The sequence below is a fragment of the Anser cygnoides genome, chromosome 4, assembly GCF_040182565.1.
Source record: "Anser cygnoides isolate HZ-2024a breed goose chromosome 4, Taihu_goose_T2T_genome, whole genome shotgun sequence".
NCBI classification, from domain to species: Eukaryota; Metazoa; Chordata; class Aves; order Anseriformes; family Anatidae; genus Anser; species Anser cygnoides.
Genome location: NC_089876.1, coordinates 53,911,911 through 53,936,420, shown reverse-complemented (window position 1 = coordinate 53,936,420; position 24,510 = coordinate 53,911,911). Strand labels below are relative to the sequence as shown.

The 24,510-nt window shown below is 57.6% G+C and overlaps 1 protein-coding gene across 5 annotated transcripts; it reads right to left on the bottom strand.

The window, feature by feature from the left end:
* Nucleotides 1–1,620: 1,620 nt before the first annotated feature.
* LOC136786311 (maestro heat-like repeat-containing protein family member 2B) lies at nt 1,621–20,451 on the bottom strand. 5 transcript variants are annotated; one of them, XM_066996148.1, is made up of 41 exons: nt 19,727–20,451; nt 19,410–19,549; nt 18,944–19,066; nt 18,187–18,352; nt 17,906–18,004; nt 17,250–17,401; nt 16,702–16,845; nt 16,055–16,147; nt 15,698–15,767; nt 15,473–15,586; nt 15,313–15,386; nt 14,830–14,949; nt 14,583–14,690; nt 14,224–14,386; nt 14,061–14,101; nt 13,626–13,767; nt 13,167–13,219; nt 12,659–12,766; nt 12,276–12,395; nt 12,004–12,126; nt 11,350–11,505; nt 10,995–11,168; nt 10,602–10,681; nt 10,055–10,193; nt 9,847–9,939; nt 9,348–9,452; nt 9,014–9,137; nt 8,177–8,289; nt 7,936–8,088; nt 7,537–7,691; nt 7,144–7,306; nt 6,674–6,861; nt 5,609–5,746; nt 5,299–5,410; nt 4,950–5,093; nt 4,493–4,675; nt 4,196–4,348; nt 3,573–3,695; nt 3,236–3,338; nt 2,615–2,667; nt 1,621–2,436 (listed from the first exon to the last, which is right to left on the bottom strand). In XM_066996148.1, the coding sequence occupies exons 1-40, from the start codon at nt 19,749–19,751 to the stop codon at nt 2,633–2,635; spliced, it is 4,812 nt and encodes a 1,603-aa protein (XP_066852249.1). In that variant the 5' UTR covers nt 19,752–20,451; the 3' UTR covers nt 1,621–2,436; nt 2,615–2,632. The 5 variants fall into 5 exon arrangements, with proteins under 5 accessions (XP_066852249.1, XP_066852246.1, XP_066852247.1 ...); XM_066996145.1 differs by having other exon boundaries at nt 9,014–9,452; XM_066996146.1 differs by having other exon boundaries at nt 9,014–9,452; nt 10,995–11,117.
* Nucleotides 20,452–24,510: the final 4,059 nt, after the last annotated feature.

Genomic DNA, 24,510 nt, shown 5'->3' with positions numbered 1-24,510 from the left:
CGTTTGTTGAGAACTACTTTTGAGAGCAGTTTTCCAAAGATGCCCAAGATGAGTTCCTGTAATGTGCAAAGTGTGAAAAGGGCTCTTTAGTGAAACCTGGGGGAAAAAGTTAAGATCCAGGTTATAGTAGTATACGTTCTTACGAAATGTACACATTGAGAACAGGGGTGGCAAGCAGTTTCTTCTTAAGGGAAGAGAGTTTTGTAGAAACAAATTTGGAGAGGTTTGTCAAGAAAAAAACCTTGGGGACACAGCGTAATAGCAAGATGGAAAGGTGCTCAAGAAATGTTTCACAGTATTACTGCAGATTCACAGAGGTCAATATCTTTGTAATGTTTGCAGCAAGGGGAAATTTATAATGTTGTGTTCGTAAGGTACCCATAAAGCACCAGCTTTTTTACCACTGAGAACTCATGTAAGCATTATGAGACGTCTGCACTATTATTTTGTTTACCAGTTACTTTATTCATCAAGGATCTTAGGAGATGCCGACTGGAGCCCTCCTAATAACAGTTTTATGCCACAGGAATTTTCAACGTTTGAATGAAAGCCGTATTACAAACACTTGGCAAGAAATGTTTCTCCTAATGCCCTTCTAGCTGTATGGGAGTCGTATGTTTCTGTCAAGCTTACAGCTTAGGAAAGCCAAGGATTGCAGTAACTGTAGTAGAACCTCTGAGCTGGTATCCTATAGGAAAGCTCTGGTAGAGGCCTTGTTAAACTTTCTACTGCTCGTTATGATTCTGTTACACAACAGAAATTTTTGAGAAAGGGAAGAAAATAGTCCAAATTTTTTTTGAAAGCTGTTTTGGCCATAAAACAAAGTAAGAGCAAGGGACCTGCACAGGAGATCCAGTGTTTAGGAATAAAATGACAAGAGAGTCACAGAATCATAGCATGGTGGAGACTGGAAGGGACCTTAAAGCCCATCCAACACCCTGCCATGGGCAGGGATACCTCCCACCAGACCAGGTTACCCAAAGCCCCATCCAGCCTGGCCTTCAACACCTCCAGGGATAGGGCATGCACAGCTTCTCTGGGCAGCCTGTTCCTGTGTGTCACCACTGTCTGTGTAAAGAATTTCTTCCCAGTGCCTAATCTAAATCTACCCTGTTTCTCCACAGCTGAGGTGCAAGCCTGCAGGGAGGAAGAGACTGTCTTTGCACTGCAGGGGCTGTTCAGCCATTTCATCCATGTGCTCCTCTCTGTCTTTCCAGGTCGCTACTGGCAATGAGTTGGCATACGACGATGGCGTGCTTGGTGCAAGCTTGGTGCTTGAACTTCTCCACATGCGTCACGTGAACTTGACTTCCTCTGGCTGCCCAGATCGCTATAAACCACCTCAAGCTTGGCTCACTCCCTAAGGTACAGGATACATCTCTCCCACTTCTTGGTTAGTGCTTAGGTAACGCGATTATTGCTTAGGTAGCACATAGAAAAGCACCCCAGGTGCCCAAACAGATGTCGAGCCCCACTACTGCGCTTCGGATGTTACCATAACTCCCTACTTCGCCACAGGACACGAGGAGGGCTGGCGTAACATTACGGCATGCTGTAACGGTGCTGCGGCCATGGGCTCCACCCGCCCTGCCACAGTGGCGCCGCAAGCTCTGATTCGCTGAGAGGTGTCTCCGGGTGCCCCGGTGGAGTCCTCCCGGTCCATTGGGGAACCGGCTGGCACCATCTGGAACAGGCCAGAACCGACCGTGCAGGCTGTGCCCGGGGCAGCCCCAGCCTTGGCTCCCTCAGGGCCGCTCCTGCAGCCCCCCGCAACCCAGCCCTCGCGCCCTGCCCCCAACGTGGGGTGGGAGGACGGGGCAGGGGGACGGGAGCAGGCCTCAGCCCAGAGGCGCTGAGCAGCGGCGGTGCGCTGGGCCCTGCCCCGCTCTCCCCTCGCCCAGCCTGGCTGTGGCTGCCGTCAGGCAGCTGAGGCACTCCGTCCCCCGGCATCGCACGTGCTGGCTGCTCCCCTCCCAGCCTCGTCCTGCACAGGGCTGGAAACGGTTCCGATCCCATCCCATCCCTGAGGACTGGGGTGAGGCCGACCTGCCCGCAGTGCCCAGGTCTCTCTCCTGGCCCACCTTGACGACAGGAGCGACGTTTGCTTTCTCCCAGTCCTCAGCAGCCTCTCCTGATCGCGGTGACATTTGAAGGATAATCCTGGGAGGCCTCACGGTGAGGTCCGCCAACTCCTTCAGAAGCCATTTGTGCATCCTGCCAGGCCTCGCCCCACAGGCTCCAGCGTGCCCCCCCTGGCCCTGGGAAAAAGACCCTTTGTCCACAGTGGTGAGGCCACATTGAGTTGTATTTCCCCAAGTACACAGCGGTGAGACCACGTGCGGAATTTTATTGCCCACAGTGTGCCACAGTCACGGAGGGCTTTGTCTGCCGCCTGCCACGCTCGGGTGTCCTCAGTGCTGCTCAGGCCTTGGAAAGCTGCAACAAGACAGAAAGAGCTGTGAGCAGCCAGCCCAGGCAGCTGTCCCCCCTGCCACCCTGGAGCTGCTCCCCCCTGGCTGGCCGGCCCCTGGTGCCGGGCATTTGCCGGGCTGCTTCTGGGCTCTGACCTCTGCCCAGACCCACGGATCCGGAGCTCAGCCCCACGTGAACCGACCTGCTATCTGACGGAGCCTCAATTCCTTCTTCTTCTTCTCGCCAGGATGTCATCTAAAGTACAGAGCAAAGAGGCAAACATCAGAGCACTGCTCCACAGCCCTGGCTTCCCGCGCTGCCCTACGGCTGGGACACATACTTGGGGAGCCACTGTGCAAGGCTCTAAATATCACAACTTGATGGTTGCTAAAGCTTTTTAAGGAACTCGGAGGCAGGTTGCAATGAAAAGCCCTGTGTCCCTGTCTACCCCATCTTGAGCCCATGGTACACAGCACGGTGGGTGCTGTGGCTCAGCCTCCGGAGCAGGCCCCGGCAAGGATGAACCAGCAAGCTGGTGCCTGGCAGGCTGCGGGGGGCAGGCTGGACTCGCTGCCCACCACGCTGCCTGCACCTCCCCGGGACGGGGCAGCGAGCCAATCTGAGCATCGCCCCGTGAGGCGCCCGGCCACTCTGCTAGCGCCAGCTGTGTGGTGCTTCTCCTGCACACAGGCCAAGCTCTGAGCAACCCTGTCTGCCCTGTTCTGCAAAGGCAGGGCCCAGAGGAAAGAGGAAAGAGAAAGCAGAGGCCCCTCCAGCTCTCTGGTCGGGAAAGGGAGTGGTAAGTTCCAGTGCGGGCTCTCACCAAGGATTTCGACGGCCGATGTGTGCAGCCTCTGACCGTTCTCTAGGCAGCCTCTCCTGGCTATGGTGTGGAGCCTGTCCAACATGGCGGGGGCGTATCTGGCCTAGGGAAAGACAGGAAGGCACAAGTTCATGTGGGTCCGAGAAGATGCCTTCTGTTGACCCTCAGCCAGCTGGCTGGGTGGGCCGCAGGGGGAAGGTGAGAGGCAGCGGGTGGCCAGGAGGGATGGCCATGTCCCAGTCCCGGCCAGCCCAGCATGCGTCACCGCACACTCCCCTCTGGGAGCCAGGGCAGGGCCGCAGGGCCCTGATGTCTCGCCGGAGCACAGCTTACTTACCAGGTGACTGCAGACCTCATACTGCAGCTCGTTTGCACCCAGCCTCTTGGAGAGATCGATGATCTCCTGCACCCGACTCAGCCCCATAAATGGAGCACAGAGACTGAAGGTGATCTTGCACATCTGAAAAAGAGAGTTGTGCCGTCATTCCTCCTCCACCAGAGTGTCTGGGGCCTACCCAGGGAGCTCGTCCAGCTGTGTGCTGCTGAGCTCCACCTGGGCGGGGGGCTGCCCGAGGGGCACTCGCTGGCAGGGGAATGCACTGGCGGCAGCAGAGGGGACCTGCTCCATCCCTTAGGCCGGCACCCGACCCAGTCCTGATGCCTGGCGGCCGGATCCGTGGGCTTGCTCCCCACTGCCCTCTCCCAGGGGAGCACCGGCTCCGGGAGGAAAAGGCAGGCACAGAGGCACGTGGCCAGAAAAAGGACCAGAGGCCTGAGATGGTCCTGCCAGCGATGCTGGTAAGACTGCCCTGGGCAGCACAGCGGAAGGCTCGGTGAACACTTTTAGGAGGGATCTGCAGAGACGCCCAGCAGCTGCTGAGCAGGCAGGAGTGGCAGAACGCCTCGGCCGTGGCCGCGCAGCTTTCTGTGGCTTTGGGAGTAAGCTGCAAGGGCACTTACGCTAGCAACTGCAAAGTCGGGATCCCGGAGGTGCAGGAGAAGGCTGACCCATGTTTCTGCCACTTCTCCGGCGAAGAACGACCGCTTGATCGAGGCTGAGGAGGCCAGGACTGAATAGAGGCGGAAGGCCGAGTAGCGAAGGTACTCTAGTTCCTGCAACCCAGAAACCCGTTTGTCAGCTGGGTAACGAGGCCAAAGCAGACATTCAGCCAGCAGAGGCCATCCACGCGGCGCGTGCAGGCCCCTGCCCACCCCCCACTTCTCAGACCAGCGGCAGAAAGAGTTGGGTTCACTCACAGACTCGAAGAACATCTTGGTGGACCTGGCGATGGCTTCAAAGGCCGATCCCAAGTTCACTGCCTGCAGCACCCTCACGAACTCAGCTAGCGCCACCATGCTTTCTGCAACCACCTCGGGACAGGCAATGTCCGCCAGGCTCTGTTGCAGCACCTGTACAACAGGTCTCCTGTGCTTTCGCACCTGCAAAGCCAAAGACACGCACAGACTTAGGGCTCTTCCTGCCTCAAAGAGCTGCTCTTTACGTGGCTGACAGGTCTGTTACGAAGCATTGTTACTCTGACATTTTGCACCAAATTTTCCCTTGGCAGCCCTGCTGGCATCAGGGGAAGGAGCGTGGCCTTAGGAAAGAGCCCTGTTTTTGCCTTTGCCGCTCTGTCCAGGCTCTCGAAGCAGCTCTCCCCCGGGGTCTTGCTAGGGAGGGGCTCCAGTCAGAGCACAGGAAAATCCGTCTCACCTCCACGGGCACACTGCTGACTGCGTTGCCCAGAGCTCTCACTGCCATCTGCCTTATGGTGCTGCTTCGGTGCTGTGCTTTCTCAGTGAAGACCCTGAGAATCTTCAGGACGTTCCTCCCCTCGATAGGCGGGTCATTCATCAGCTACAATAGAGCAACACATCCACGAGAGTCAGGACACAACCTCAGCCCAGGCACAGCACACAAACAGGGTTCGAACAAAGGAGCTTCCATCCGAGTCTCGATGGCGACGCTTTCTTCTGATCTCTTCCCACAGAAAGAGGCAGCCCAAGCAGCAATACCTTTAAGAAAAGCCCTCTGGAGCCCTCCTGCCCTCCTAGTGCCTCACCTCAGCAAAGAAAGCCATGGCCGTCAGCTGCAGGTTTGCTGATGGGCAGTCCAGCCACTGGGAGAAGCTCTCAATCAGCTCCTGTGAGATGAGCTGCGCACGGACCAGGACTCTGCACAAAGAGCACAAGAGGCAACGCCTGGTCAGGCGGGAAGGCTGCAGGCTGCCACCCCGGACTTCCCCTCCTCCAGCACAGGCGCTGTTCTGTCCTGCAGCAGAGCTCCCCGAGCACGCAGGAAAGGTCCCCGCCAGCCGTTGCCCTGGACGCAGCCACCCAGAGGAAGGTGAGATGCTGCCTTGGGGCTCTCACCTCGTCAGGAGGCACATGCCCTCGGCATGAGTGTGGGGGCTCTCCAGCATCGCCGACATTTTTTGCATCCAGGACGGCGTCAGCCAGTTCTTCTGAGTGCATTTGCTCAGCACTGACATAAGAGTTTCGCAAAAAGGCCTGGTGAAAGAACAAGAGCCAGAGGAGTCTCAGATCACAGCAGCATTCCGGAGGGGAAGACTTAGCAGAGCAAGAATGCTCAGCAGCTTTACGAGCCGGTTCTTCACTCATCCCAAGCTCCATCGAGGGAGAGGCAACTGAAGCAACGCTGTGTAGCCGCCAAGTCTGTAAAGCTGGCAAAAAAACAACTGTCTTTCTTAGACCTGGCAATGCCCCAAGCCACTTACAGAAGGACAAAACCCAGGGCCCCCAGGCTCAATCGATGCCAGGCACCCACAGCCCTCCCTACGGGCCCTTGCCGCCAGCACGTTGCGCAGAGGGGCTTGCAGGCTACAGACGGCCCCAGCTTTCTCCTGCCCTTGAGGAGCGGGAGCAGGGACAGAGCGCGGTGCTACAAAGAATTCCCGGGATGGGGCCCCCCAGCTGGGCCTTAAGGGGAGGAAAGAGCACCCTGCGGCAAAGTGCCCTGTTATGTTGTGGGGGGACTGACCTGACCACTCGAACCTCCGCAGGGAGGCAGCACCGCCTGAGTGCAATGGTTGGTGCACCCTGACAGGCCATGAATTACACCGGCAGGGCCTCTAGGGCAGGAAAGCACAGCTGCCTGTGGTCAGAGCTGGGCCACAAACCCTACGAGGATGTGGCAGCTGTGCTCGTGCTCCCTGGAAGTCACCACGCAGGAAGACCCTCAGCACACAGACATCTCTACCGTAATGAAAACAAACTTTGGACAAGCCATCATGCAATAATTACAGCCTGCCCGAGCGAAAAACAGAGAAAAGAAACCCCAAACAAACGGGGATGGGAGGAAAAAAACAAATCTGCAGCCTCAAGTGGCCTCATGCCTAGGAAGCAGGACAGGAAACAAACAAACATGCTTGCCTAGGCAATTCCAGGCCCCCCTTCCCTGCTCCTCCCGCTCCTGACCTGCGCACGTTGTCCTCTCGCCGCTGATCCTCAGAGAGCCCTCTCCAGGGGCTGAGGGGCGCAAACAGCATCTCTTCCCCCAGTGCCTCGCTGACCTGCAGCAGGAGCCCAGGGAGGAGGGAGGGAAGCAAGCTCTGGACCCCCTTCTCGGACTGCACAGACACCACTTCTGAGATGGCACAGGCGACCTACAGGGAAATTAGACCGAGAACCACCTGTTAAACAAGAGCTTTGCCACCAGCCCCGGCCCCCTGGCTGCCTGGGGCACTTTTACTGCCTGCACGTCCCGTATCCGTGACAGCCTTGCAGCCTGGGAGCAGCGGCTGTCCCGGCCGTCCCGAACTGCTAACGCGGAGACGCCCCAGCACAGCGTCCTGGCAGTGTCCAGAGACGTTTGCAAAGGGCACCCAACGCCTTTGCCTCGGACTTTGTGTGGGGGAGCAGACGCAAACCCCTGCCACTGAACGTACAGTCAAGGACTCCGGAGAAGGCTGGTGGTCCTCCAGCCTGCGACTGGACGAGCTGGGCTCGGAGCTGTCGTCTCCCACTCTCTTCAGCTTCTCGGATAAGCGCCTCAGCACACAGATGCCAATGCTGTCTTTCCCCAGAGTCCGCCACAGCTCCAGTGTGTTTCTGCAAAGGAGAAGATGTGCAACCATGAGCCCGTATGCTCTGTTACCTGTGATGCCTTCACCTCACTCTTCTTCAGCAGCTGGGCTGAAGATGCCCGGTTCCTACCAGCGATACGAGCACACCTCAGACATTTTGGTGTAGGAAAAGGAGCTGCTGCTTCACTTGGATCACCCTAGTGGAGACAAGCTACGGCTCTCTGACCCCAGCAAGAAAGGGAGTAGTGCACATACCTGTCCATAGGCACAAACTTCTGGATGATGACATCCGTCGTGAGCTCCTCGTGATAGCGGGCCAGGATCAGCACCGCATCGTGCACAAAGTACATGAACGAGGTCTGCAGCATGGACCATGTGCAGGTGTGCAGGATGGAGAGGACTCCTGGCACCTGAAAGAAGCAGGGGAGAAGGAATGTCTTGGTACGTCCTTGCTTCTGCGGGGACATGGACGTTCAGCCCATGAGCCACGCCTGCTCCCTTGCCACGCTTTCAAGCTTTAAGGCGAAATTTCACCCCTACCACCTTGCCCAAGCCCTGGCTCTGCACCGAGAGCTTCTTTAGCACACAAACGGCAAGATGTGTGGTGCGACAGCCAAAACGAGAAAGTCCACGTCGCGGAAAAATGTCTCTTACGTCTGGAAGAATGTCCTTTCCACATATTTTCACGAAGGTGATCATCCAGTTCCCTGCAGCACGCACACGTCTTCCTCTGGAACGCCGGAAGGTCTCCTTGATGGCCATCATGAAGTCCGTGGCCTGTTCTTTGGGGAAGTTTTTGCAAACGATCTGGAAAGAAACAAGAAACAGGAGAGATCCTGTCACGGCTCTGCTCCAGCTCTTCAGAACTTAATGCAAACTTGAGGGCACTCTTTACCTTTCCAATTTTGACAGAGGTCTGGAGCTGCTGAGATGCGGCGATCTGATTACTCAGCCCCTCACACCAGCTCGCAGGGTCGTCTGTCTCGAACACCCTGTTCGTGGCCTTGGCTGGAACGAGCATGGGGAGAAAAGGGGAGTCACACTTAGGGAAACTGAACTTCCGTTCCCGGGCTTTGCTGAAGGGGGACCAGAAGCCAGGGTAGTTAGTCTTTAACTCGGTGCAGCGGGATGTCCCTTGCCAGGTTCTGCAGCTGACAAGCTGGCGGTGCTTGTTTCAGGGGCTGCAGGCCTCTGCTCCCTGCAGCTGCCTCTCCTCCTGCCGCACAGGCCACCAGCGTCTCTGGGAGGCCCACACTCTCCTCAGCGCAGACAGATGCTGCTCAGTGAAAAGGTGGTAAGAACTGCCTTCGACGTGATTTCCCGGGGGGTTGGTTGGTGCCCCATCCAGCAGCTTCCTTCAGTACAGAGAGTGTTTCTCAAGGGGCTGGAAAGGGGTTGAACCAAAATCCATCGCCTCACGCTCTGGGCCTGCAGCTCAGCTCCCTCCTTCCTAACGCTCCTCACTTGAGGGGTCTACGTCCTGCTGTCAGCAGCGGGGGATGGCCCTGAGTGCCCCCGGCTGCAGGAAACGCTGCTGGCAGGTGGGACTGGGTGGCCCTCTGCCAGGATCCCTCCCCAGGTGGCTGGGGAGGTGGAGGACGAACAGGGTGGGGAGAGGACAGCAGCCGAGCACCGTGCCTCTCCTTTCCCTCCTGGCAGCAGGGCCCAGCCCCTGGGAGCCTGGTAGGGCCAGGCGGGGCACAGAGGGCCGGCAGGCGCCTGCTCTACTCACCTTGGATGTGGAGAAGGGAGCTGAGGCAGGTAGCGGCCAGCTGGCGGGAGCTGGTCACGGGGTCATAGGTCAGAGGCCCCAGAAATCCCGCCAAGGAGCCAAACGGCACGTAGGCACATCTTGTCTGCATGGGGGAGAGGAAGAACAAAGGCTGTAGGCGGCCCCAGCGCCCCCTTGCATCTCCCACCCGTGCCCCACTCAAGCCAGGACTGGGCAGAGGGGCCACCCCATAGTGCTGGGGGACCCGAAAGCCCGTGCACAGCTGGGCAGAGCTCCCCTTCCAGGCCCCAGTGGTTCCAGGGAGCAGGGGCACACGGTGGGCATCCTTACTCACCTGGAAAGTGACTCCATCTCTGCAATCCGCCAGCAGCTGGGCGTAGACCTGCAGGGCCCTCTTGCGCTCCCACGGATTGTCCGAGGAGAGCCGGAGCCACAGTACCTGGGGCAGAACAGCTCTGTCTCACAGGGGGCATCGTTCCCTTCCCGCCATCCCTCTCCATTTCCCTCCCTTCCTGGCACTTTCCCTGAGGGCCTGCCCCGCGGCCCCACCGAGTGGGCACTGGCACTGCTGCCTGCACTGCCCCACTCTCTTCAGACACACCTGCCCCCACCCAGGAGCTTTTTCATGCAGCCATCTCCTTGCTCCAGCCGGCCAAGGGATGCCTCCTGGCTCTCCCCCCTGCAGGGCCCATTTCTTTGCCTCCCTGAGGTCACAGTGACCTGGCATGGCAGCAGGAGGTTCCTGCTCCTCTGCTAATTCGCCAGGGGCCCCAGATCTCGGTCCCCACTACTGACAGGAGGGATGCTTTCCCCACCGCCCCATGGATACTCACGTGGACGATGTCTACGAAGACGACAGTGGTTGGCTTTGTCTTGAGCAGGACTGCCATGAGCCGGCCCAGAGCCTTCGTGGCCATGTGCAGAGACTGGAAGCAGAGGAGAGGGACAGAGATGCGGTATCACGGTTGCTGCCAGCGCACAGGTTGTGCTGGGGGGTGGGGTCCTGACCAAGATGTGGGCAGGGAAGGGACAGCAAGGTACCTGTAGCTGCAGCAATGCCACCTCCGTGTTCCCTATCTCCTCCATCTGCTCATCCGCTGAAGGAAGTGGCAGAATGGACTGGCAGCAGTCAGACAGCAGGCTGCAAATTTCCTTCCTGCTAAAAGAGATCTTCAGCTTGCTGGCAAGGGGAAAAAGGAAGAGAAAAAAAAAAGAAGAGTTACTAGCGCTCTCCAGAGACGGTCAAATGGCATCTGGTCTTGTCCTCATCGACCGCCCCAAATCCAACCAGCCTAGCCTGTGGCGGTGAGTGCTGCCTTCAGCTCCAGCAGCTGCTCTCTCCTCCCCGGCAGCAAATAACCCCCAGCTCCAAAGTGAGGGAGACCCTGGGGCTCCTTATCTTCCCTGCCAGATGGCAGGAGGACCAGAGCCTTTCTCCCCGCCCAGAACCTTCCCTACAGGTCACTGGGCACAACAGACCAGCCCTCCCTCTTGTAGATGCTGCTCCTCTTCCCCTACCCCCTTTGGGAGTTCCCCGACACGACGAACGTCATCCCGCCTCACAGCCCCCGCAGCTCCTCGCTCTTACCTCCACTGCTCCAGGGCCAGAATCACCTTCAGGTGCAGTGACGATGCCGGGAATTCCCAGAGAGTCTTCCTCATCAAGTTCTGCAAGTCCCAGAGAGAAATTTGCAAAGTGGGCATTGGGCGTAGGAGAGCTCTTGCACCCTGCCCAGAGACGGGCGCTACTACCAGACACTGGCTCCATCACTCCTGCAGCTCCCACAGAGGCGCTGCAGGATGTAGCAGCTCCCCAGCGGCTGCCCAGCCATGGCCACTGACTGCCAGCACCCAACGGCCCCACCAGCTGGGGACATGGCTCTAGGAGCTCAGGAGCTCCCACTCAGCTGAGGGAGACCTTCATGCCTCATGGCATGGCCCAAAACTCCCCTGCAAGACAGCTCTGGCTCTGGGCACTCACCTGCAGGATCAGCAGCAGCTTGTGCTGCAGGACGGGATCAAAGCTGCCGAAGTTACCCACAGCTTGGATGGCACAACCGACCTCGGTGATGCTCTGCACCAGGGCGAGATTTTTCTCCAAGTTCTGAGGCCCAGCAGAGAAGAAAACACTTTGAACTGGATGAAGGTCCGCGGGCTGCAAGAGGAACATGTGCATGTGGGGGAAATCTAGGGGAAGGGCTTGGATCTTCATGCTGGGACAAACTGTTTCTTGGGGGACCTTTTGAAAGAGACGGCCCATCTCAGTATGCCCTAGCGCGGAGGGACTGGAGCTGGGGCACCCAGCATCCCTGCCCCTGCACGCCCCGAGCTCTCACCTGGCTACTGGAGATGTAGAGCAGCAGGATGTTGCCCACGATGTCTGCCTCCACGTGGGCGAGCAGTTGTTCCTTGGAGGCACGCAGTGCCATGCTGCTGTAGGTGAGCATGGCAGCATTGCAAGTGGCCTGAGCTCTCCTGCTGGCCCGGGTCATCTGCGTTGGTAAAGATGCTGTGAGACGTCTGCCCGATGGCCCCCCACACCCCACGACGCCCCTTGGGCTCCCGAGGCAGGAGCTGCCCTGCCCCTGCACCAGCTTCTTATTTCCCCGGGCACGTCCTGGCAGCTCCTCAAGCTGCTCCCCCAGCTCTCTGTGAGCTCTGGGGCCAGGAGCTGTTCCGAGCCCGCAGGCAGGGCTCTCGCATGGGGCTGGGCCGGAAGGGCGCAGCCTCTGTCACGCTGCATTTCGGTCAGGGGAACAGGGCTGTGTGCAAGCAGCCGCTGCAGCTCGGATCCACGAGGCACAAAACCCCATCCTCTCCGAAGACACCCCACGGGCCCCAGCTGCGGGGGGTCCCCTTCGAAGCGCAGGTCTCGAGGGGTTCTTACACTAGGGGCAACCTAAATGCAGCTGCCATGATTTGGCCGCTACTGGTGCAGAAGTGAAAAGAAGGTGGAAGAAAGCCAATGAGTGAAACCCCAAACGCTTCACCTTCTTGCGTCTGGAAGCCCCAAAACACTGGGCGTTGCACAGTGTGGCAGCAAACGTTGTGAAGGTCTCCAAGGCCAGGCGGAAGTGGCTGTCGGCGGCTTGGCAGACAAGAGAAATGATTCCCTGCAACAAAAGACCGAGGGACAGTTGGCACAGGCCCAGACGTTCAGTCACGGCCAGCCACAGTGGCAGGCAGCGATGAGGAGATGGAAAAGGCCTGGAGCAGGGCCGGAAGAAGCCCTTTCCCCCAGGGACAGACCAGGGAAACTCACCTGGGCCTCAGATGGCTCCTCAGGTTTTGCTTTCTTCAGATGTTGCAGCAGCTTCTCTTGGACGTGTGGGAGTTCCTGACAAGCTCCCAGCGTTGTCCCAAGAGCCTTGTACAGGAAAGCCTGGAAGGGAAAAAGCCGAGCCCGAGATGCAGCAACAGCGTGGCATGCTGGAACGGGGCCAGACCAGGACAGGCCCCAGCGCACGGGGAGCAGCCGAGACCGGACGCAGGGATGGGCTTTAGCCAGCCCCGCTCAGCACGGAGGGAAAGGCCGCTGGGGGGCAAGGGCTGGGGAAGCAGCGCAGAGCACCGCCTGCAGCCCCAGCCCCGCAGGCGGGCGCCCCGTGGCTGCGCTGCCAGGGGAGAGCCGGGCGGGGAACTGACCTTCTCCCCAGAGCCGCTGGGAGAGCTGTCCAGCCGCTGGCTCAGCTCACAGCTCAGGCGCTTGATCCAGGCGTCGTCCTTGATGGTTTCCAGTGATGCCCTCAGGAACTACAGGAGAGAACAGGAGAGGAAGCGAATGTTTCTTTGCCTTTTGCCAGGGCCGTTTCCCACATTCCCAGGTCCCGGGAACCTGCTGGGGGAGAGCTGCCTGGAAGGACAGTCCCTCGCCCCACCTCACCACAACCCTCCCTCCTTTAACCCGCCTGCGCTCTTCTCCTTTGACACCCCTTTGGCTCAGGACAAGCAGGAAGAGGCAGTGCCAAGGCACACGGCCACGCCAGAGTGGCATTAAATGAGGGCATTCGCGTTCAGCTGTGGCCCGTGTGGGGAGAGACTCCTCTAGGCAGGCAGGCACCTTCTGCAGGAGGAGGCGCAGGGTGCCTGGGAAACGCCCCTGCCACCTGGGAAATGCCACCTCTATATGCTATGCCTCCCAAGGCTGCCGTACCTTCAGCAGATGGCGCTCCCACTCTGCAGAGTCTGGGATGTTCTCGTTTTCTCCTAGAAAGTAGGAAGAAGAAAAAAGCCCTTGCTTGGGATCAAGCCACAAAAGAAGAGCTGCTGCAAACCCGGCCTGGCCCAGGGAACCTGGTGGCTGCACCCCCTCCAGAGGCAGCCTTCCTGTCCCTCCCCACAAGCACCGTCCCAGCAGGGACATGGAGGTGCCACCAAGACCAGCATGCTGTCCGAGGGGACGGCAAGGGCCCCATCCATGCGCCGGGACGAATGGGTCGCTGTGGGACCACTCCCCCCCCCCCCCCAGCTTCAGTGCTGGCTCCCTGGAAGGGAAACGGCAGCAGAACAAGCACTGGGCAACAGGCAACGATTTCCCTTAGCCATGCTGGGAAGCTGACTTGTCATGCCCTCCCCTCCCTCCCCTGCCTCTCCATCCCCACCAGCACTTTACCCTTGAGGTACTGCAGCAGCAGGGGAATCTCGGTGTTCCACAGGGCCCCCACAGCTCCATGGATCCTGCTGTGGAGGCTCTGCATCACCAGCAAGGCAGCAGCTTGGAGTTCACTGCCCGCAAAAGGAGACCCCGCCACCACCTGTGTACAGAGAGCACAGAGAAGCAGGGTCACTTCTGCCGCAAGACCTGCGGCTTCTCCCATGAAGGAAGCAGCTCGGCGCTACCCCGGCTGCCAAGGAGCAGCTGATGGCTGCGCCCATCGTGCTTCAGCCACGGGAAGGGAACGGGGTCCCCAGGTGGCACACTCAGGACACGCTGCTCCCTCCCCAGGGCTCCTGACACCAGCCTCTAAAGCATCGCTGCCCCGGCCTCTCTGGACATCGCTGCCCTGTCCAGAAAAGCTCTTTCTTTCCCCAGGGCCCCACTACTCACCAGCAGGCGAGCCAGCAAGGTATGTGGCGTCAGCGTTGTCTCTGCGGGGAGAAAGAAATGCTGGGTGAGATGCCAAGCCACACTGTGCCCTGCCACTCTGACGTCCCTGCAGGACGCAGACACAGAGGTCAGCAGAGCTCATTGGGGGAGTTTCTACTCCTACCTTGCAACAGGGAGTTGAGGACATCGGGATCCAGCTCTTGATGCTCACGCGCTGCTGTTAACTCATTTCTCTCAGCCAGGGCTCGGAGACAGCGGGAGAGGGGGATCAGCATGCCCGTGTACTTGGCCGGCAACACATATATCAGCAGCCTCGGCCACAGGAGCTGTATGTAGGCAATGAGACAATTCAGCCCATCAGCATTTCTGCCTCAGCTCAGAGATGGAGAGGATGGTGTGCATCTCCCTGAGCCCTGGGCACTTCAGAGCACACTGGGGGGGAGCTTTCGGGTGTGCAAAGGGGTCTAGGAACAAACGGCCTGAAGGAGAGGAGCAGCAGCCGCAGGACAGAGTATGACTTACTTTGGCCATCCCTCTCACAGAGATGTCCAGTGACCCCAGGACGTCCATGCACAGCCCTTGGAGACCTCCTTCTTCCTGGGCTTCTTGGGCAGACAGGAGTCCTGCAGCCTGCAAGACAATGTTGGGAACCCCCCGGTTGCTCTCAGTTCCTGACCCAGAAGGCTCAGGCGTGGCCCCGCCAGTGCTCCCATGCCAGCCTCCTGGCAGCGCAGATCTCCCAAGGGAAGATGTTGCACACTGGCCTTACCCTTCTGCTCGAGCTCTGGCTGAACTCGCTGAAGATGTATCCCACAGCGTCCCACGCTGAACAGCTCTGGGCATTGGCACTGAGCAGCTCCCTGATGAAGTGCAGAACTGCCCTCCTCACCTGCCAGGGGTCAATTGTGGTTATGATTTTCCTGCTCCGAAGCCAAAGGGAAGCCACCTGCTCACCGGGGCAGCCCTTCCGGCCTGCATAGAGACAGCGAGGATGTAGGAGAAGCCTTTTCTCCTGAGGTCAGGGCACGCTTTAGCACCAGGCCGTGCATTTTCCCTGCACAGCACGGGGACACGGGGACCTGCCCATGCTGGCAGCGGCATCACCTCTCGCCATCAGCCCTCCAGTAACCAAGGAGCGGGGAAATGGTTGTCTAGGTCAGAGCCCTTCCAGTACAGTCTTGCCAGGCTCTGCCCTGCGGGAAAAGGTTTCTCTACCACCCCGACGGCATAGTCCCTTCCCAAAGCAGCTCACCCGGGTGCTGGGGTCCCTGCACACACACTTGACAGCCTCCACGACCTGGGGCAGCTTCTCTGTCATCGCGGGCTCTGCAAGAGATACAGCGAGGCATGCGTGGAGGCACAGCCCAGAGGGCGGAAGAGAGCCCTCAAAGCCCTGACCCCGCAGTACTGACCGTCACAGCGTGCCAGAGCACCGAGCAGACCCAGGGCTGCCACGCGCCCGGCCTCCCTCTCGTGGCTCAGCTGGGACTCCAGGAACAGGATCGTCTCCTCTGGGCAGATCCGAGCTGTGGGGAGGAAATCCCATCCTGCATTAGCAAGCAGCTTACACCCATTCCTGAGCTTTGGGAGAGAGCTGCCGGGACACCACGGGGCATCGCCACATCTCCTCTCCTTACCTTGCAGCAGGATGCACTGGGTCAGCTCTGCCTTATGGTCCTGGCTGTGCTCTTTGGTGTCGTCAGTGAGCTGTGGGAACAAGGTCCATTGGAGAAAGTCACATCGGCATCAAGAGGGACCGAAAAGGAACGGCGCTGCCAGCTCTCATCTCCCTGGGCACTCGTGGGAAGAGGACCCCCAGCCAAAACCCAGCCCACCCCACAGCGTCCACAGGGACACACGCACAGGTCTGGAGCACCCAGGAGCCACCCAGGAGCCAAGGCTGAGCAGCCTTCAAAGTCTCGGGGCTCTGGAGTCCTCCCGAGGCTCAGCCAAGAGGTAATTGCTGTGGCTGCGTGGGTGCAGGCTCCCCTTACCTCGTTGTACACGACACTGCTGATGGCAAGACACTTGCCCTTGGGGATGAGGGTCTGAACTTGCTCCAAGGCCTCCAGGAAATAAATGAGGCTCTGCAAGAGAACAAGAGAGGAAGAAAGGGCCAAAGCCATGTCAAGCCACTTGCGAATGGAGAAACTGTGCGCAGCTGAGGTCAGGGGAGTCCCCAGTGCTCCTGCACAGGGCTTCCTGTTCACCCTCCCCTCACGGCAGCACTAGGAGTCTCTTCTCTGAACAGAGCCTTCTTTTGGCAATGTTTCCAGGTATTTCCTACCCATCAGGCCTCTTACCCCCCGCCCCCCCCCGCCCCCCCCAGTCAGATACAACTGGACATGGCCCTGCACCTTAGAACAGAGCTCCCCATGCAAACAGCCCCCACGGAGGTGGTAGCAAAGCCTCTCAGCTCCCAGAGATGGGCCCCACTGACTCTCGGCTCCCTCCTGGCCCCATCACGGTTGCTCTTCTTTTGCCTGAAGAGCCCAGGGAGCCTCAGATCTCCATTGATCTCCCTGTTCCATCTTTCTCTAAGGGGAGCTCCCTGGCTCCTCCCTGCATGCCACAGATCCCCGAGCCCTCGTGCCACTCGCACAGACCCCACGTCCGTGCCAGGCCCTGTGCCACACCTCACCTTGGTCACCCTGGAGGTGTCTTGGACCGTTCGATACTGGTGCAGGAGCCAGAGGAGCTGCTCCCAGACCTGCTCCCGGTGCTCCTCCTTGTGCAGGAGGATGCACATCAGTGGAGTCATGGCCCTGATGACGGCCTGCTTGTCCTGGAGAGGAACCGGGGAGGCCCAGCGTCAAAGGCTGAAGGTCTGCCCTGCCCACGGAGACGACTTCCCCTCTCCCTCTCCCTCTCCCTCTCCCTCTCCCTCTCCCTCTCCCTCTCCCTCTCCCTCTCCCTCTCCCTCTCCCTCTCCCTCTCCCCATTCCCCTTTCCCTTCTGCCCTGCAGGAGACGGGCTCGCTCTGGAGGGCAGAGAGGTTTTCCCCACCCCTCACCCCCCCACCCTGCCTGCCCAAATGCCCTGGGATTCAGCTGCTTCCCCGCAGGGAGCCCCCAGCCCCAGGCATAGAGCCAGTCTGGGGCCTTTTGCAGCCAGCCCGCTGGGCACAGACAGAGGCACCGTCGGGGGCATCCCTGCTGCCATCCCCAGCTGGGAAACAGCAGTCCTCACCTCTTCCTCCTGGCAGTCCAGCCAGTTTCCTGCCACAGAGCAGAACACCTGGGAAAGGTTTTCGTATATCTGCTCTTTCTCCGTGGCAGGCAAGGGGCATCCTTTCCAGGTGCAGATGTAAATGTTGACCCCTTTCGCCCATTGCTCCAGAACTGCACCAAGAGAAGAGAAAAAGGAGCCTGTAGCAGGGAAGGTAGCGGCACCCCCCGCCAGCCTGCTGTAAGCACAGTTCAAGGCTCGCCAGGGTTCAGCTCAGGAGCAGATCTAGGTTTGAGGGCAAGTTGTGTGCTCGAGGTGTCTGGATGACAACGCCACGCTGTTTCTGTCCTCCACATGACGCCTTTTCCTCACAGTCTCCAGCATTTTCCTCTGCAGCCCCTGCCCTTCCCTTCCCAAATCTTTGCCCATCAGCACAGGGACATTAACCCGGGAGGAAAGCCCAGGAAGGCAGCAAAGGGACCCAGGAGTTCCCGGGCACCTTCACCTCCAGCCCACAGAAACCTCGTGGCCTTCACCCACCCTTTCCAGGTGCCCCAACGTTTTGGGATGGCCGAGGTCTGGGAGCACTGTGGGCTCAGGCCCGCCATGCCCGCTCTGAGACCGGAGCGAGGTGCCAAGGGCTGCCCTGCCCCTGCCCCTCCCCAGGGTCCACTCACCACCACAGGCGGCACGCAGGATCCGGCTGCTCCCTAACTGGCCCACCACGGTGCGCAGGCCCAACAGCATCATGCGCATGAAGGGGATGCACTGCAGGGCTGCGAAGAGAATGGAGAGTGGCCACGGTCAGAGCCCCCAGCTGGCACTGGCAGTGAGGGAAGAGGCGCTGCAGCCACGGTGCCCCCCAGCTCAGCACGGACCGTGTGGAGAGGGGAAGGATCCCTTTCCCCAGCTATCACAGACTGGCCCAAAGCGGGAGGATGGGGGTGCTGGACCGTACCATAGGTGCTGAAGAGTTTGCCCACAGTGATGAGCACGAACTCCTTGGAGATCTCCCCCGGGGCCTTCAGCTGGGCCTGGAGCTCGGCTATCACAAAGCTGAAGTGGGAGCGGGCCAGAGCCACCAGGACGTCACTAGCAGCCATCTTCGTGTCTTCCGTCACGCCCTGAAAAAGAGGCTCAGGTGAATTGCCCCCCGGGAGACAGGCTGAGGCACTTGGACGGGCTGAACAGGTGCAGGTGCCGGAGCACTGGCACAGAGACACTGTGGGGTCTCCCTCCTTGGAGATCTTCAGAAGCCGCCTGGACGCGGTCCTGGGCAGCCTGCTCTGGGTGGCCCTGCTGGAGCAGGGGTTGGACCAGGTGGACCCAGACAGTCCTGCCAGCCTCAGCCATCCTGTGATACCCTAATATGTGAACCAGCCAGCACCGGCTACGGGGCTTCAGCTCTAACGTTATCTGTGTGCTGGAGCCACTGGGAAGATGGCCCCTACTCCCCCACAACACCCCTTGGGGACAGCTGTGCCTGGGGCTGGGCGGCTGCCACCTCTGGTCCCCTGGGGAAGGAAGGTGAGCAGCTCCCCGGCTGTCGCTCCCCGCCTAGCCCAGGCAGGCATTTCCCCAGCCGCTTTGTCCCTCAGGGCTACTGGGGAGCCTCTGTTGGGCCCCAGTGCCAGAAAAACCTGTCTGCACTGCTCCAGATTTCCCTGAAATGCCTGGCAGGCTGCTCCCACCGCCTTCCAAGAGCACCATCTCACCTGGTCAGCTGTCAGGTCACGGGACACCTCTGCTATCAGCCGGTTCACGACACCGCACTGCAGGCGGCTGTCATCTCCCCACAAGACGCTCTCCAGCTCGCAGTAAGTCTGCGCTCTGTCACCCTGGGGACAGAGCACGACAGGGATCAGTTGCAGTTGCTTTGCCCTTCTTCCCAGGGAGCCGCCAGCTGCCCACCCCCGCTTGGCAGAGCCTAGGGACGTGCCGCTGGGGCTGGGAAGCTGCAATGGCAACACAAATCCCCTGGCCTCTAGGCTTTGGCACCCATGGGACCTTGGGACGGGGCCAGGGCAAATGACTGCTCCTTGGTTAGCTCCAGGCTGGGCCCTGCCCCGCGCCGGGGCTTCTGGACGAGGAAACCAAGAGGGCAGAGGTGCCGACAGGCACAGCTCCCCCTGCGGCACCCAGGGAACCCCACTGCATCATGGTGGGGTGCCCCCAGCTCACCTCCTCGTCTTGCAGACGCTCTAGCAGAGAAGTCACAACAGTGGCAAAGGTCGGGGCCGCTTCAGGGACAGGCCCCGTCACCCTGCCTCTGCTGTGGCGACGTCTACGTCTGGGCCGGCAGCCCACACAAGTAAAGAGACCTGGAAGGAAAGAACGGAGCAGGTGTCATTGGTGCTGCTGGCTGCAGGGGGCTGGAGCTGGTAGGGACAAGTATCTTGGCCAGTTTGGAGAGAAATCTCCGCAGGAGATGCAGCCCCGAGCAGCCTGCTGTGAAGGGTCCTGCTTCAGCCCCCAACCTCCCTCCCGCTGCCCCTCACCGCTAAGGGCTCTCAGCCTCTCCATCGCAGCAGGATGTCCCCAGATAGACACAATGCTCTCTCTGGGTCCTCCTCCTACAGGCCCCACAAGCAACTGGGCCACAGCTGGCACCCATGCCAGAGGGATATAGGAGCCAGGCACTGTGACATCACCACCAGGGCCTGTTACCACACAGAGGGCCGTCCCTACCTCACCACTGAAGTAGACTTGAAGAGGAAACTTCTGCACTGAGATACATCGTGGCAAACCTACAGTATCATGGTCTGGTTGTCACCTTCCACCACTTCTCCACTGGGGTCACAGGATCACAGAATATCCTGAGTTGGAAGGGACCCACAAGGATCACTGAGTCCAACTCCTGAGTCTCAAAGGACCGCCCAAAAAGTCAGGCCCTGTGTCCAAGAGCGTTGTCCAAATGCTTCTTGAACTCTGGCAGGCTTGGTGCTGTGACCACTGCCCTGGGGAGCCTTTTCCAGAGCCCGACCACCGTCTTGGTGCAGAACGTTTTCCTCACACCCAGCCTGACCCTCCCCTGTCACAGAATCACAGAATCACGGAATGGTTGAGGTTGGAAGGGACCTCCAGGGATCCTCTAGTCCAATCGCCCTGCTCAAGCTGGGTCACCTAGAGCATGTCACAGAGGATCGCATCCAGGCAGGTTTTGAATATCTCTAAAGAAAGAGACTCTACGACCTCCCTGGGCATCCCCATTCCAGTGCTTAGCTCCATGCCATTCCCTCAGGTCCTGCCGCTGTCCCCAGAGAGCAGAGCTCAGCGCCTGCCCCTCTTGCGTTTGACTAACCTCTGTGTCTGCCTTATGCTGTTTTATGAAAAACAGTGTTGAGAAATGCACGTATGTCTCCCAGATGCTTCCATTCTGCTTTTCACAAAAGAAAGGACATGAAGCTATACATACAGAACTGTATTAAAGTGTACACTGGAGCTTTGTGAAGTGTGCTGACTGATGTTTTTACTGGGGAGATGTTTCTCCAGGTATATGCCAGGTACATAAATCACTTTCCACTGCAAATAACTGATTTTTATAATTTTTCTGTAAAATGAAAATAGAAGCTGAGTAGCGTGAATTTGAGGTAGCTACTTACTGAATTATCAGCATGCTGTATTCCTAAACAGCAGTTTAAAGTCTTCCAGCTATACAAAAAAAAAAAAAAAAAAATTCCTGAAATTAAAAAGGTAACTACTTCAGGAAGATAATGCTTATAATTAATACATTAATGAAAATAAACTTGGTAGGATATTTCTGTGATCTACTACTCTACCTTTCTTTAGGAAAGCACCAAACTCAATAAAATCAGAAGTCGAACGAACATATCTATATATACTGATACTGCATTGAACCCAAATAGAAATCTTTTCTTGTTGCAGTCAGCAAAACCAGGTTATCTTTCTGAAAGAAGAGTCTGATGGCAATTTTATATAAAAATGTTCTGGAAATAAATCACCAGAACTAGACTCCCATTCTTCATCATACTGATTTTTATGGTCCAAAGAGAAGGATGATAAGAGTGACGCTCTAGCCTGGTAGAGAGCATATTCATCTGAGATATGGAGGTCCCAGGCTTTCCTTTCGTGAATACTGAAGTGTTTTGCACAAAATGGAACAGCTTTGACAGAACAGATTGAGAAAGACTCTGAAGCTTTAAGTACCGTTTCATACATTCTTCTCGTCCTCAAGTGTATGCTCAACCACGGATCACAACAAAAAAAAGAGTTCTTTCTAATATTCTTGATACCGCCACAGCGGCGCCACCAGCTCTGATGGGCTGAGAGGTGCCACTGGCTGCCTGGATTGGCCCGGTGGAGTCCTCCCGGTCCATTGGGGAACCATCCGGTACCATCCGGAACAGGCCAGAACCGGCTGTGCCTGGCCCGCCTCGAAGACAGTTAATTCCTGCTCAGTTGCAGTAGCAAGACTTTATTTTACAGTGCCAGTGTATCTAGTTAAAGAATGTTGTTTACTGGTGTATTCACAAATTAAAAAAGAAACAACACCAAGGTTTTTTATTTGTTTGTTTGTTTTCAGGAATTTGCACCGTAACATCCATCTTATGCACGGTAGTACTCTCACAATAGTGCAATAGAATTGCTTTTATTGTCATGTCCAACCTTTACTCTTCTTCCTAAACACACTCATCTTTTTGACTGGGGCATGAAAAGTACAGAATAAAAGTAATTCAGGAGGTTATATAAGATCTGTTAAAGCAGCAGGTATCAAATGGCTGTCTCACTTCACTTTCACTACTTCAGACGTAATTACTGCTGCTTAATGGCGGACGGGCTGGAGTCAAATTTGCAGTCTAAATATTAAGAGTGGATGACGGCAACAATAAATACCTGTCAGCAGCTGCTTTCATATACTAAAAGAATCTGCTTGTGTCTGGTCAGAGTGATAAAACCATATGAGAGTTCACAAATTAACTGACTGTAAAAGGATTTGTCAGACCTGCTGGGCTTCTGAATTTATATATCATTTTGGAAAAATATTTGTAGCTACAGATTTGTGACTGTTGTAACAGGAAATCAAATCAGAGATAAGGAGAAAGGCAAGTATAAGGTTTTTTATCTACGTTTTATGCAACTGCCTCTACTTTTTGAACAGCGTATGCAGGACTTCCTAGTAAAGTACCTCACCTTCTGCTGACAAGGCAAGGAAAAGCGTGCAGCTTTGGGCGATAAGCGCACCTCTTACGTCATCAGCAGACACGTTTAGGATACTGTCATGTTAATGTATTGAAATTTCAGTAAGTATAGCTTTATATTTCTTCTGGCTTCTCTCGTCTTTCACTTCTAGCACTAGACATGTAAAAAAAGGCCCAGCAATCCCGCCAAGGAGCCAACCCGCTAAGTTTGTAAGCATCTGCCTCGGTAAGTTTCTTATCAAACACGCACATTGGGAACAAACGCCGACTCCACGCCACCGGGCCCTGGGGGACCCAAAGCCCCATCTTGGGGAGGGCTGGCGTGCTGTTACAGCGTGCCCTTACGGCGTGTTGTTACAGCATGCCCTTATGGCGTGCTGTTACAGCGTGCCCTTACGGCGTGTTGTTACAGCGTGCCCTTATGGCGTGCTGTTACAGCGTGCCCTTATGACACCGGGGCCATGGGCTGCACCCGCCGTGCCACAGTGGCGCCGCAAGCTCTGATTCTCTGAGAGGTGTCTCCGGGTGCCCCGGTGGAGTCCTCCCGGTCCATTGGGGAACCGGCTGGCACCATCTGGAACAGGCCAGAACCGGCCGTGCAGGCTGTGCCCGGGGCAGCCCCAGCCTTGGCTCCCTCAGGGCCGCCCCTGCAGCCAGGCATGAGATCTATAATGGCAGAAAGCATTTCCATTTGGACCAGGCTGCCACCAGTAAGTGTTCTTGTGAGGGTGTGCTGCTGCGAATGAACAGCAGTCGTGCACTGGGCATCTGACGAGTTACAGCATGGGGACTGCACTCCCTGCCCATTTGTCTGCAAGGTCTTGAAGCTGTAGTGGGTTTATGTGGCAAGGTTTTGGCAGCAGGGGGCCATAGGGGTGGGTTCTGTGAGAAGAATCTAGAAGCTGCCCCTCGTTTGGTAAGGGCCCCGCTACTTATCAGAGCCGAACCAGTAAGTGATGTTGTTTGTGCTCTGTGAGAGCGTATTTAAGACGGGGGGGGGGGGGGGGGGGGGGGGGGGGGGGGGAAGAAAACTGCCACACAGCAGCTGGGAGAGAGAGAGGAATGAGAAGAATGAGAAACAGCCTTGCAGGCGCCAAGGTCAGTGAAGAAGGAGGGGGAGAGGTGCTCCAGACACCAGAGCAGAAGTCTCCTGCGGCCTGTGGTGAGGACCATGGTGAAGCAGGCTGTCCCCCTGCAGCCCATGGAGTACCACAGTGGAGCAGGGTTCCACGCTGCAGCCCGTGGAGGAGACCACGGTGGAGCAGGTGGACCTGCACTGACAGAGGCTGCGGCCTGTGGAGGACCCCCACCAGAGCAGATTCTGGGCCAGACCTGTAGCCCGTGGAGAGAAGACCACGCAGGAGCAGGGACTCTGGCAGGAGCTGCTGCCCATGGGGGATCCAGGTTGGAGCAGTTTGCTCCTGAGGGATGGACCCCGTGGTACGGACCCATATCTGGAGCAGTTCTTGAAGAGCTGCTGCCTGTGGGCAGCCCACGCCGGATCAGTTTGGGAAGGACTCCACAGCACAGGGGACGAGAGTGACCGAGAAGGAGCAGTGGAGATGAAGTGCCATAGACTGACCACAACCCCCATTCCCCTGTTCCCCTGCGCCGCTCACGGGGAGGAGGTGGAAGAGGGTGGACGGTGGGGAAGGCATCTTTGGTTTCTTTCCTTTGTTTCTCGCTTCTCTAGCTTGTTAGTAATAGGCAAAAAATCTTACTGTCTCCCTACTCTGTTTTGCCCGTCACGATAATTGTTGAGCAATCTCCCTGTCCTTATCTCAATCCTCAAGCCCTTTGCATAGTATTTTCTCCCTGTTCCTCTCTGAGGAGGGGGAGTGAGAGAGCGGTTGTGGTGGAGCTCAGCCACCCATCCGAGTAAAACCACCACAGAAGCGTTTGTTGAGAACTACTTTTGAGAGCAGTTTTCCAAAGATGCCCAAGATGAGTTCCTGTAATGTGCAAAGTGTGAAAAGGGCTCTTTAGTGAAACCTGGGGGAAAAAGTTAAGATCCAGGTTATAGTAGTATACGTTCTTACGAAATGTACACATTGAGAACAGGGGTGGCAAGCAGTTTCTTCTTAAGGGAAGAGAGTTTTGTAGAAACAAATTTGGAGAGGTTT

What these genes read in the sequence shown, in the direction of transcription:
- LOC136786311 (XM_066996145.1), bottom strand. Translation starts at nt 19,751, where the DNA reads ATGGAGAGGCTGAGAGCCCTTAGCG. An exon ending in TGGACTGCCAGGAGGAAGAG is followed by an intron (nt 16,846 to 17,249) that starts GTGAGGACTGCT and finishes GTTCCTCTCCAG; the next exon opens with GACAAGCAGGCCGTCATCAG. An exon ending in GCTGCTGCAGTACCTCAAGG is followed by an intron (nt 13,220 to 13,625) that starts GTAAAGTGCTGG and finishes CCTACTTTCTAG; the next exon opens with GAGAAAACGAGAACATCCCA.